The following is a 13,306-nucleotide window of genomic DNA, read 5'->3' as shown; positions in this document are numbered from 1 at the left end:
AGCAAATAGAGAAGATGGAAGATTCATCTTAAATAGTTTCATAAATTAGCCTTGAATTAATCAACTCAAAATGTCTGCCTTAAAAATGGAATTAATTAGCTAACGTTTCAGCATTAGCTAATGCCTGAGTCTTATGAAGACATAAAGGACTTCACTGAAGCTAATCGTTATTGTCTCTATCATTAATTAAAATACATCAAAAGCAAACAAAATACAAGCGGAATATCTTGCCACTGGAGAAGGCTGGAACCTCCATCAAACATTAAGAAATGAACTCATGTTCTCAGATGAGTCTCTGCGCTGTAGGGCAGGCACACACTTAATACTTTCCATAATACTACAAATATGCAGTCATTATAGAAGAAAGGGTCAAACAAAACCAACTAGAAGCAGGTAAAATAGGGTCTCTCCATGGATGGAGTGTACATTATCAACAAAACTCTGCACAATATTTTCACTATGGTATAAAAAAAAACCATCAGCCTATTGAATACCTTCACATCCTCTTTCTATTTGCCCATTGCAGAAGAGAGCGTCTGATATGAGATCAGGGAGCCGTCCGTTCAAATCAACCGATGCAAGGCAGCCTTGGAAACCTTCTTTTGCATGTACCAGTTTTGGCAAGGATTTATACATTTCTTTGGCTACCCCTCCAATATACAAATCACCTGTTAAGGAGAAATAAGTATTAGGTACAGAAAGAAAAAGCCTGTAGAATATACAACCTGTCTTTCTGGCCTTTTTCTGTCTTAGAAAAACATGCTTCAAAATAAACATGGAAGACAACACTAATAGTATGTGTGATGTAAAAAGACATTGCAGGAATGCATGTTTTCACATGCAGATGTATACTTCACATTCATATGACTAATTACTTCAAAGTACCTGAACATGTTGTTCATGTGCCAGCTCATACACACAGCTAATTCACAGATGAGGATTCAGTCAGAGAATCTCCATCTAGTAATGCACCTAGCACTGATGCATGTTTTCAGCATACTCTGGAAACCTTATCGCAGATCATAGAATCATAGAAGGTTAGGGTTTGAAAGGATCATCTAATTCCAACCTCCCTGCTATGGGCAGATCATCCCCATTATGGATCCAGCACACAGATAAAAGGCAGTAAGCAGAGCACCAAGATCTTCCTGAAGTCCATACATCCAGAATCATACATTTAAAAGCATGACAAGAAGTAAAGGGTTTAGGTACATATACTAGGAGAAACTTAGACGCATAGGGTACCAGGCGGAAGGTACTTTAAGGCTCATCTGGTCCAACCTTTCTTGGCAAAGCATAGAATCATAGAATCAGAGTAGTCTGAGCTGGAAGGGACCTTCAAAGGTCATCCAGTCCAAACCTGCCATGAGCAGGGGCATTTTCAACTAGATCAGGCTGCCCAGAACCACATCCAGCCTAAAGCATGACCTAGACTAGATATCCCAGCATCCTGTCCAGCCAAATCTTAACGGTGTCCAAAGTTGGAGAATCCCCCACTTCCCTGGTGGAATTATTCCAATGGCTGATAGTTCTCATTGGGAAAAATATCATTTTTCAAATATCTTGTTAATATACATCATTGTTAAGCAATGAAATGACTGATTCTCCCCACCAAAATTCATATCCTCTCTCAGTCGTGTGGGAACAGGGGGAGTTACAGGTCTGTAAAATGGCGATCTACACACTCAACAAATGATTTTATTGCCAAAATAATTGTGGTGACAGATACCTATTATAAATAGCTCTCTGAAGAACCTCAGGCAACACACTCGGGACTGAAAGCTAGTGCTTTTCTTCCTTTGAGTAATTCAAAGCTCTGAGACACGCTTTGAAAGGATATAACTATAACTTTTCTCTTAAGCACCAGGGTGGGAGGGGGATGCTTTTTGGTTTTAAACCAGTTCAGGATGTGCCTTTCTCTTTCACGTTGGGTTTCTCTGGTTAGCAAAACAGTGATCTTCAAATCAACATAACCTACTTCCCTAAAGCGTGCCTTAAGTGTCAGTCTACAGGTTTAACTAGGTGTTTTCCATAGCAGTTGCTGAAGACATGCTGCAGAGAAGAACCTAAGCGTTTGCTTGGCCAGAGAGGAGAAGCATGCTCAGCATGAATACAGCCCACGCTGAAAGGCTTCACTCCTCCACCTGGCAAGCAAGATCTGCTCAACTCCTTCAGTCATGACAGAAAGGAATAAAACCATGTTTTCCTACACCTTGCACAAGTTTCCTGTCTTGCTCTGTTATCCTCTAACTCCGAGAAATCAGCTATCTTTGCAAGCCTGGTAGGAGTGCTCTGAGCATGCCTACTTGTGAGCCCCTTTAGCCACACAGGATGAGGACCTGTGAGCATCCAAGGAGCACTGAACCCATATGAAGGAAGGTGCTTATGGGACCATCCAACACACGAGCATCACCCAGTGACAAAATTGTTACTCTACCTCACTGACAACATGTTCCGTGCTAGCAAAAATTTTCAACAGACTATCTGAACATACATTCTAATCTATATTGTGCATTCCAGTCCCCCAGGCTGGATGATTTTGGAGCCTTGGCCACAGGATGCACCTAAGAGTGTTTCTGCATCAACTCAAATGCAAAACAGTTCATTACCTAAGTATTTACCAAGAGCTGTAGGCAGATTTTATAGCGACAGAACTCAGAATGTACCAGCTACTACCACTACCCCATGTGGCTACTTCTAATCTCCTCCTTATCTAAGTTGCAGTCACACCTTTTCCTAGTTCTCCCGGCATATTCACTGTTTGCAAAGGGACTGCAATTTAATGCTATTTGTAACAGTTTACTGTTCACCTGCAAGGAAATGGCCTGAAAGAAACAAATATCTACCAGACTCTGGAAAATTTTTAGTTACTACATACCAGGCCTAATACTCCACTGCATTTGAATTAGTAAAATAAGAGATTAAAAGTTGAGGAACATGCATACTATTAACCTTATAAGCTATCCAACCCAAAGCCTTAGGAACCTTTATAGCATCATATACTAAACCTCAAGCTTTCTCCACTCTACATACATAATTTGAAAAATAAAATGTGGCTTTCCTCTAGAGCTTTGAGGTACAGTATAAATCTCAGAAGCGTGATATTAGACATAACAGATTAAAATATGGTGGTCTTTATGGTGCTACAAATGGGTTGTAATTCATTCACAACACTTAAAACTGTATTTCTCCATCAGCTGAACTGCTAAGCAAGTAAAAACTCTTGCTAAAGGTTCTTCATCTTTTTCTCAGGTGAAACATGTGAAAAGTAAAGCCCTTCCAGGTTTTCTGAAGTTCGTTGCTTTCAGTCATTGTCAGCTCAGAACAGAGAAAGAATCCATCTCAATTGATTCCCACAGACTTAAAAGAGGGAAACACCAGAGAAAAATACTAAGAAAATCACTCCCGTGCTAAAAAGGTTAAACTTGGTCTATTATACAAAACACATGCAACCTCTTTTTAAAACCTCCCAACATATATCCTGTCCAAACAACTATTTTCATTCTGTGATTGGTTATACCTTTAAAACCACAAACTTTCAGACTGATCCCCTGCCAGTTCCTAAGATCCAACCCTCAGGCATACTGAGATTGCTATATACAGTCATACAGCAATTGTCAGTTATGATGGATGGGTAGTGGAGGTCCAGGTTGGTGTACCAGCATATGAAACTGAACTCAGAATATTTGCTCCTGAAAATACACACTGGAATATTTTCAGCTAAGTATCATGTGCACCGAAGTATGATACATTAAAGTCTAAATAAACTGTAACTCTGGTGTGTACTTACAGAGTCTTAAGACTACTGACAATCAGAACTGTTCATTATATATCACTGAAGCCACAATATCCACTGAGACATGCTCTGGGTAGTATTTTAACTTCATTGATGTTCAAAATAACTTGAGTACTGCTTCTGCACTAGCTAATACCCTACATTAATACACATCGTATGTATTGAGTAACCATACTGCCTGGTAAGACTTTACTGTTTATGAATTATAGACAAGTACTTTTTTATGACCCTGAGCTAAACCTTTTCCAGATTTAGTATCAAATGTGGTTTAAGCCTGCAGCTCATGGCATAAATCCATGCTCTCTCTCAGACAAAATTTATTAATTCCAAACAAAACTGGAATTAACAATAAGTTTGGGTTCTTTTAATAAAAAGTAGTTTATGATTTTACACTTGGTGATTTTTTTTGTCTCTGCCATTACAAATGTTTTGCATAGCTGCTTTTATTTTGGTTAATCACCTGCTTCATTTTCACATTCATCTCAATGAGTAAGTAGTTTCCTCCCAGCACAAGAGGGATGTGGACCTGCTTGAGCAAGTCTAAAGGAGGCCACAAAGATCCTCCGAGGGCTGGAACAGCTCTGCTCTAGAAACAGGCTGAGAGAGCTGGGCTGGTTCAGCCTGGAGAAGAGAAAGCTCTGGGGAGACCTTAGAGCAGCTTCCAGTGCCTAAAGGGGCCAACAAGAAAGCTAGAAAGGACTTTTGGCAAGAGCCATAGTTTCTAGACCTGAAGTTCAGCTATTACCTTCTGTAAAAACATTTTCTAAAATTGTGTTTATCCTGATTTTTACATGTATTCCTGAAAAAAAAAGTGTTTCTTTGGTTTTGCGTTTTTTCCATAACAATCCTGACTTTCCTTTATTTATAAAGGAAAATAATTCACATAAAATATACTGACTAGCATAACAAAGCACCCAGTAATAAATAAACGGTGAGAGAATAGAGTGTTCCAAGATTTCCTTCTGAATTTCTTTTTGATCTCTGGAGAAGACTCAAAGAACTTAGTTTGAAAGGAGATACTCCTTAATCTTGTCTCCTTTCTTACGTCAGGAGCCGGTACACAGAATCACCCCCTTTCTTATACAGAGGGAGAATTGTTTCCTCCCGTGATTTTTCTGAGACATACAAAAAAAGCATGCTACAGTGTTTTTCACTGGCATGTTCCCTGCAGGCCACAGGAATCAATGGGAAGGCAGCACTTTCAGAGCTATACCTATAAATCATGGCAATAACAGTAATGATCAGTTATATTAAAAGCACTGACAAAGAGAAGAGTTCAGTGGTTTTAATTTATATCTTTTAGAGGCAATGTAGATATTACTTTATTCCACAGGAGCTTCCCTGCTTACACCTATGTATTTTTTTTCTGACTTAGAGCTGATTTGTGCTTTGAAGAACAAGTGAATTTAACAGAGAAACAAACTGCCCGCTAATAAATGAGCCCAAGTTCTTAATGTATTCATTACTGGAATCACAGTTAGGAGCATCACACAACAGTGAGTCACACACAACTGCTGGTAAAACAAATACTGCCAAATCCTTCTGTAACACCTCATCCTTTCTTTATCTCAAGTCTCTGCATCTCTTCAAAATAAGAACTTTGCAAATGCTAAACCAAAGAAAGGTAAAATAACAACTGAAGATGCTGTTCTACTTGTTTCTTTTCTGGATAACTAGCAGAAGTATCTTCATATTTGACACTACTGACCTTGCTGATGGGTTACCTCATAGACTTTCTTCCTTTCCTGATTCACATCCACAGCCCCACAGCCAAGAATTCTTACATGATAAGTGTCATTAATTTAATGACTACCATTGTCTTCAAGCACTAGCAGAGGGGGAAGTATATCTGTGTGTTTATAATGGTTAATAGCAACATGTGAATACTGCTCAGGGATCAAGTAGTTTTAACCAGGATATAGTTAGGCTTCTCTGCTCTCTGAAATCTGTCTTCTGTTGTACATATCTGGTGTTCATTCTTGACAACAAATGAACACCACTCATTCATGTATGGCTCTATGTATGAATGAAAATAAAGCAAAAAGGAGGAAACTGAACAGTAGAAGGAATTATAGCTTGGCTTTTGCATAAGACAATATCCCTGGAATGTTTTTACACGGCTGCACAAAGGCATCTTCAAATCCATCACTCTTTCCAAAAAACAGATACTCCGTCTCTCTGTGCCTCATGCTGCTGGTTTCAACTGTACTTTCAGCTGTTCATTTCTTTTTCAATTTGGAAGAAGTTTCTCTGTCTAGTTTCACTAAATCACTACTACAGCTAGGAATGAGAGCGCTTCTGCAGTGTGCTAGAGATGTATTGCTCTCCAAGAAGGACGTGGATAGCCCTGGTATTACATGGTGGGTTCTGAAAGCACAGTGGGCATCTCCACAATTTCTTTATATGACATATGAAAATACAAAGGAACATCTGGCTGTGGTGAAGCTGAGGTGTCAGGCACACTTTTCTCCAAAGCTGCTACTTCAAAATGATCAAGCATATAACAGCTTCTTCCCTCAGGCAGGCAGAGGCCTGTGACTGCAAAGACTGAGAAACACCACAGGGAAAGCCTAATCTTGAAAGAAAAAAGGGCCCACTTCCTTCAAGTCCCATAAAACAGGTAATTTGTTGTTACAGGATCAATAGAAATCACTTTGGAGTATCTTAATAGTTGCACAATGAAGTACCAGGCGGAATTCAACATAAAGTGACCCACACAATCCCAGCTCATGGTACTTTGGAGGCAACTGAAATGTAGTAATAAATTACTCTCACAAAAGCTGATTATGTCCTGACATAAACACAATAGACAAATCCTGGAATTAGACATGAGGAAGAAGTTCTTCCCTGTGAGGATGCTGAGGCACTGGCACAGGTTGCCCAGAGAAGCTGTGGCTGCCCCATCCCTGGCAGTTTTCAAGGTCAGGTTGGACAAGGCATGGAGCAACCTGGTCTAGAGGAAGGGGTCCCTGCTCGTGGCAGGGGGTTGGAACTGGATGAGCTTTAAGGTCCCTTCCAACCCAAACCAGTCTGGGATTCTATGAACCAAGAAACCTTGTCCCAAATGAAAATGTCAGGTAGGTACCTAGTTGCCTTTGACATGAAATAAAATATAGGTGCCTACTTGTCCTTAATGGCCTTCTCCAGCATACAAAAGCACCTACCTACCATTTATTTTGTGCAATGGACAGTGGTGTCTATTTTTCAGAGGTGGGGTTTCAACACACACACTTTAGAAAACAAACTGGTCTTGACTGGTAGATAAGTGGTGATTCCAGAGTCTTTCCTCCCTTTAATTATTCCTGAATAAACAGTTACCTTTTTGTTCCATATTGATTTTTTTTAGAAGTTGATGAAATTGGGGTTTTTTTTTCCTTCTTTGCAACAAATGAAGCAGCCTGCTGTGATCATAACCCAATAATAAATTGAAGGACAGTTGACAAAGACTTAAATGATGCATCCACAGAGCTTCTGCAGCACATACGCTCCAGCATATGGCTTTTCAAATCTCCCTTTACAGTAGATAATATGCACTTGCTGCACATTGACAGGCCTGTTTGGAGCTAGAGCGAAGCATGACTGAATTTTGTCTACCACTTGCAAGGGCACTTGAGGGAAGACAGGAACACGTAAACTTGGTGTTTTATGCCCACTTATTCACTTCAAAGAGTCTATTCTGTAGCTTCAGTATTGATGTGTGGTTGGAGTCTTTTGATTTTGATGTGATGTTTTTTCTTTGTGAAGGAAAGGAGGATTTTCAAACATTTTCCCTGTTGGAATGATGGATTCCATCACTTCTAGACTCTCACCTAAGAAGGAAAAGGGCAGCTAGTTTACTTGTCCAGGCCCTGCTGAGTTATCTGTCCTTTCAAATACTTCAGGCAAGAGGCGGTTTTATGATGTGAGAAGCGGCACATTCGATCTTCCACATTCCCTGTACTGATAACCAAGCAAGGCAAAACAATTACAGGCAAATAAATGAATCTGGGTTAGCAAGCCGCTCTTTCAGGAAGGAAAACAGAAACTGATCTTTTCAGCTCAATTCTACACTGCTTTCAGTATCTTCCCTGAATACCCCATGTTAAGGGTATTCAAAAACAGAAATCACCACCGCTGAAATGCTGGCACTATTGATTTCTTTAGTCATCCTTACTGGCATGTAAGACATATTGTAGTTACTTCAAAGAATCGTACAATGGTTTGAGTTGGCAGGGACCTTAAAGCTCATCCAGTTCCAACCCCCTGCCACAGGTAGAGACACCTTCCACTAGACCAGGTTGCTCCAAGCCCCATCCAGCCTGGCCTTGAACACTTCCTGGATGTGCTCTCTACTCCTGTAGTCACCCCTTGGTGCTCAGTTTTTATTCCTATTATATTTTTTGGCTCTGTTCAGAACTGCTCAGCAGTTATGCAAATATGCCTGTGTTTCACAAGCAAGTAAAGCCATGTGATAGAAAATGTGTGTATGTGTAAACAGCAATGACACAATAATGTTCTTATAAGCTAAGTTTTCAACAGACAAAAGCAGATACTCAAAAGGAAAGTTCTCAAGTCTGAACATTCCCCTGGATTCCTCCAGGTTAAAATCCACCTTTTGCCCAACAATCCCCTTCCCAAACAACATATATGCTCAAACAAGAAACAGTTACACAAAAACATATAGCGTTTTCTTGACAATAACAATTCTCATATTCCCAGCCACTTTATTTCTCTTTGCTTCTTCCTCCCACCCGCTACGCCAAAGACTAGATGGAAAGCACTGGCATTGAAAAAGATTAAACAGATTTAAAACTAAAGGAGTCTGCATGTCCAATGGACTGTGAGGAAAGTTGGCGATGCATGTGAAATGGTAAATCATAAAATCTAATTGCCATATAAATGTGTGTGGTAATCTATCTCCCACAGAATTGATGCTATGCCAATTACTCCGTATGAGGGGGATGGCTGTGGTGGAGAGATGAGGCATTCAAGCACATCAAACATCCTTCATTTCTTTCCTGTCCTGACCACGTTTGTACATTTTGTACATTGCATACATCTGAAAAATAGACAAAATCTAATGAAGCAGGCATTTGCGTGGCATAGTGTACTCAGGATTCCCTTCTTCCTGATACTCCTCTCAAGTCATTCAGTCACTCTCGGCTCTAACAGCCAACACATGCTCTTTGCAGAGCTTGTTTTTAAAAGAGTGAGGATCTCCTCTTCCTAACAGGCATCCTAGACCTCAGAGATCATCATCTACAAAACTCGTCCTTTAGCCAGTAATTCAGGCAAGATTCTCCACATAAAACTACCAAAAAGCTGAAAGGTCAAACAATCTCATTTCGCATGTAGGCTTGCAGAGGGAAATTTTTTATGTAATATTATCTTCTTGATCAAGATAACCACCTCCAGGCCTTGGGGGTGTTACAGGAAGCAGCTCTTCTGCAAAAAGGACTGCTCAGTCAGGGCTCCCATAGCCAGCGTACCCACGTTGAATACGAGTTCAGGACATTTTTCTTGGCTTGGGGGGAGGAGGGGCTAGGATTCTGTGGCACATATTTACACTGAATAGCCAGCTTTTTGGCAAGTTTTAAAAGCATACATATTTTCTGCACCCCTTCTTTAGCATAAATTTTACTTAGTATTTCAGAAGGGCTTGAAAGAACTTCCATCATCAGCAATGGTAATAACCTGTACGCCAAAAAGCTGTAGCAATGTAGACAAATCTATATAGCTGCATAAAGCGTAAAAGACCGAAAAGAGCAAGGGAGAGGAAGTGGGAAACAAACCTTCTCTCACCGTGGAGTGACCTGAAAGCCTACTGCAATGTTGTTATCTTCAGAGAACTCAGTGCAAGCACTAGACTATTGTCTTTAATTTGTATTGAACCCAGCAGCACTGCCATTTCATGATTTGGGAAATTTGGACGCAATTTCTGAAGGCTTAGCATTGCCAAAATTATTTTCACAGCCTGGTAGACAGCACAGCTGTTTAGGAGCAGTATGTGACAAGTTGCAAAGAAAGGAGGATAAAGGCATTTACATTAGACCAGGTTCTCCAATCACCTGCTGTTAATCTGCCCATATACCTTTGACACAAAAAGTCTCAAAGAAGAGCTCTTAGTTTTAAGTTCCTTTTCTTTTCCCTCTCTGTAAAGAGCCTGCTTTCCCAACAGTAACAGAAAGACAGCGGCTGCATTTGCCATTGTCTACTCCAACAGGTCACGTTAGGAACACCTATTTGTTGTTGACAGTATTTGGAACAGAACATTATTTCTGCATGAAGAGTTCACAGCCCACTGGCAAGGTCATTACAATTAGCTCTTGCACATTTATATTCAAGAAGTTAAAGCATTAATACTTGTTTCATTTGTAAAAATTTGCATTTTCAGAAAATACCGTTCTGTGCTTCTTAAAGCTTTGTGTCTTAGTAACAGAAATAAGAACTCTCACTGCCATTGATAGACACCTTGTAATATAGAGAAGAGCACATAATGCAGCAACAACAATAATGGGCTCAATATAAAACAACAGGAACAAATATTAAATGAAATTGAAACAATTTCAATTTCCATTGCTGGAACAAGAAATCTTCTTTATGATCACGACTAATTTGGTTCAGTTTTGCATAGCATGAATAACCTACTTTGGCAAGCAAATGAAATATCAATAGATTAAATGATATTACAAATCATCAATGAATATGCCGGGCTAGTTGATCTACTTGTAATTTAGTTAATTGCATTATAAGTTTATAAGGATGGATGAACTGCCAAGTGATTCTTTTTGTACATGGAAGTATATTTCAGTGCATTTATTAAACCACTGAGGTAACACCAGAAATTAGTATCATTACTTTCCATCAAATGCTTCAGACTAGACTGTTCACACATTATTGGAGAAAACAGCAAATGAAAAAGCAAATGTACATAGCAACAGCAGCCACATCTCACCAAGGAACAGAGGAAGCCAGAGGCCAGTGAAGAGCTACAGAAATAAAACAGACAACAAGAGTTTTAGACAGGTTTTTTTAACTCCAAGGAAGCTGATTTTTATGTATGCTCTAATATCAATAGCATCTTTTGAGAAGATGAAATAATAACACAGGAAAAAACATGATTTCTAATGGACTCTGACATTTGGGAAGGCCATATGGAAGAGAACACCAGCGAGACCAGTTGAAAGTATGGATGTCAATTCAAAGAAACAGCTCTTAAAAGCAGGTCTTAGTGGGCTAACAAAAACCTTATGAAGTTCAATGAGGACAAGTGTAAGGTCTTGCACCTAGGTAAACACAACCCAAGAGCGCAGCACAGGCTGGGGAGCAGCTCTGTGGAAAGGGACCTGAGAGTCCTGGTGGACACAAGCCTGATGAGTGAGCAGCATTCAGCTGTGGCCAAGAAAGCCAACAGGGTGCTGGGGAACGTCAACAAGGGCATCACCGGCAGAGATAAAGATGTCACTGTGCCGGTCTACTCAGTGCTTGTCATACACACCTGGAACGCTTTATCCAGTTTTGGTCCCTGCTGTACAAACAAGATGTGGACGGGCTGCAGAGGGTCCAAAGAAGAGATGACCTGAGGACTAGGAAGCTGTGTGAGGAAAGGCTGAGAGAGCTGACCTTGTTCAGCCTGGGGAAAAGGCAGCTCAGGGCAGCTCTTATCACTATGTGCCAGTATCTAAAGGGTGGCTATGAAGATGAAGAAGACTCCCTTTTTAGGGAAGAAAAGAGCAGGGGTGATGGCCACAAGTTACTCCTGGGAAGATTCCGATTGGACACAAGAGGAAAATTCTTCCCAATGAGAACAATTAGCCATTGGAATTATCTGCCCAGGAAAGTGGTGGACACTTTTAAGGCTCATCTGGACAGGATGCTAGGACATCTTGTCTAGACTGAGCTTTTGCCAAGAAAGGTTGGACCAGATGATCCTTGAAGTCCCTTCCAACCTGGGATTTTAGGATTCTAAATATGTGTGAAATGATGCACACGCAGCAAAAATTAATCCACAAACGCTGAGCTGGGTAGGATTATTTTCTTTAGTGTGTGTGATGGCAATTTCCTGTTAAATAGAAAGCACAGTTAGCCCAATATCAAAATTAGGATGGCTGCAGTTCAGCCTGGAGGATACAGCATAGCTAGAATGCCTGCAATAGGATGGGATACTGAAGTAGTGAAGCCACCAACTCTTAGAAAAGTTTGTGACTACTTATTGTTAAATCCAAACCACCAGCAGCATTCCTCAGCTTTTCCTTTTGTAAGATTGCAGTATTTCAACTTTTAATTTCAATTTATAAACAATTAAAATGCTAAAAATATATTCACTTTTTAACAGATACGCCAAAAGAATTCTGAGTGGATTTGTAAATTTTTGTACTTCTGCTGTGTAAAGAAAGCGGGTGAAAACTTTGGGCATTGAAATAGTGCTTCTATCAGTAAGAGAAGCAAAAGGAGAATGCAACCCCTGTAGGTAACTGTATATAAAAACATGCTTGAGGATGCTCCTCCTCAAAAACAGCTCCTGTGTCTTCAAATATTTATTAAAAAAATAATAATTCTGGCTGTACTTCAATTTCCCACACCACAGGAAGAAAATAGGGAGAGGGAAGAGACAGCACAGATTTTGTAATACCTACGGGGTTGAACAAAGGAAACGTCTTCTCTTCAGCAAGCACAAGGAACACGAGCATAAGGCAAGTTTCACTTTCACCTGCTTTCTCATGCCCTTTTGAGGCTACTCAGCCCATAAAAGCATCAAGCACAGTGGCAAGAATTGCCCTTTACCGAACTACCTTGGTCAGTGAATGTCTTGAGCTGTAGCCATGCTAACTATCTGAGTTATACTGAAAGCAGGACAGAGAATCTGCTCACGAAATACATGAAAGGAAATTGGCTGTGCAACTGAAAATGTTGGCAGGCTTGAGCTGCACTGCCTCTGCTGTTAAGGCTCGTTTATCTTCACGGGTTATCCGCTAGAACTGCACCCGAGTACGCTGTGGTAATTTTCTCTGCTAGGAAAAATTACGCAGTCCTTGCAATCCAAACACAGTGCGATTTTCATTCATTTATTTGTCTTCAATTTGTACTTTACCCATCTAATTACAGCAATAATTAAGCTGGGGAATTTAAGTGTTTCCACAGGTACACACTCCAATCCACTGAAAGGGTACCAGAGGTTATGCATGGAACACAGCTCTATAATAATGCCCTTTCTATGTTAACCAGCCAAATTCTGCAGCCAAAAGGAAATACACAGCGTAAAACCTCTCCCATACTTTAATGGCAACTGTCTGCATGCCCGGGCAACTGGCATGCTGTGCAGGCTCTGCAACACAATCTGTGTCATTACCTTCATACCAAATTCCCTGTGTATTTGCAAAAGAATTGCATGTATGTGATTTATCTTTCCAGGATTAGCTTGGATTTCAGCCTCTGAAATCTGGTAACCCTACAATTACTCAAGCAGGCTGCAAATTCTATATTACTGTTACACATTTGTATTTCACCTAATCTGAACCCTGATTAAACAGA

The 13,306-nt window shown here is 40.2% G+C and overlaps 1 protein-coding gene across 24 annotated transcripts in view; it reads right to left on the bottom strand.

Annotated features, from left to right (window-relative positions):
- NRXN1 (neurexin 1) overlaps positions 1-13,306 on the bottom strand; it is a 677,900-nt gene that overhangs the window by 352,875 nt on the left and 311,719 nt on the right. For all 24 annotated transcript variants that reach the window (XM_057432404.1, XM_057432405.1, XM_057432403.1 and 21 more), the window contains one exon: positions 495-668. In XM_057432404.1, coding sequence (XP_057288387.1) covers positions 495-668 — 174 coding nt within the window. The remainder of the gene's footprint in view (positions 1-494; positions 669-13,306) is intronic.

The sequence above is a fragment of the Pezoporus wallicus genome, unplaced genomic scaffold (assembly GCF_028554395.1).
Source record: "Pezoporus wallicus isolate ANWC-B61680 ecotype Strahan unplaced genomic scaffold, APGP_CSIRO_Pwel_v1 contig_3267, whole genome shotgun sequence".
In the NCBI taxonomy this organism is placed as follows: Eukaryota; Metazoa; Chordata; class Aves; order Psittaciformes; family Psittacidae; genus Pezoporus; species Pezoporus wallicus.
The sequence above is the reverse complement of the archived record's forward strand: the minus strand, read 5'-3'. Positions and strand labels throughout refer to the sequence as shown.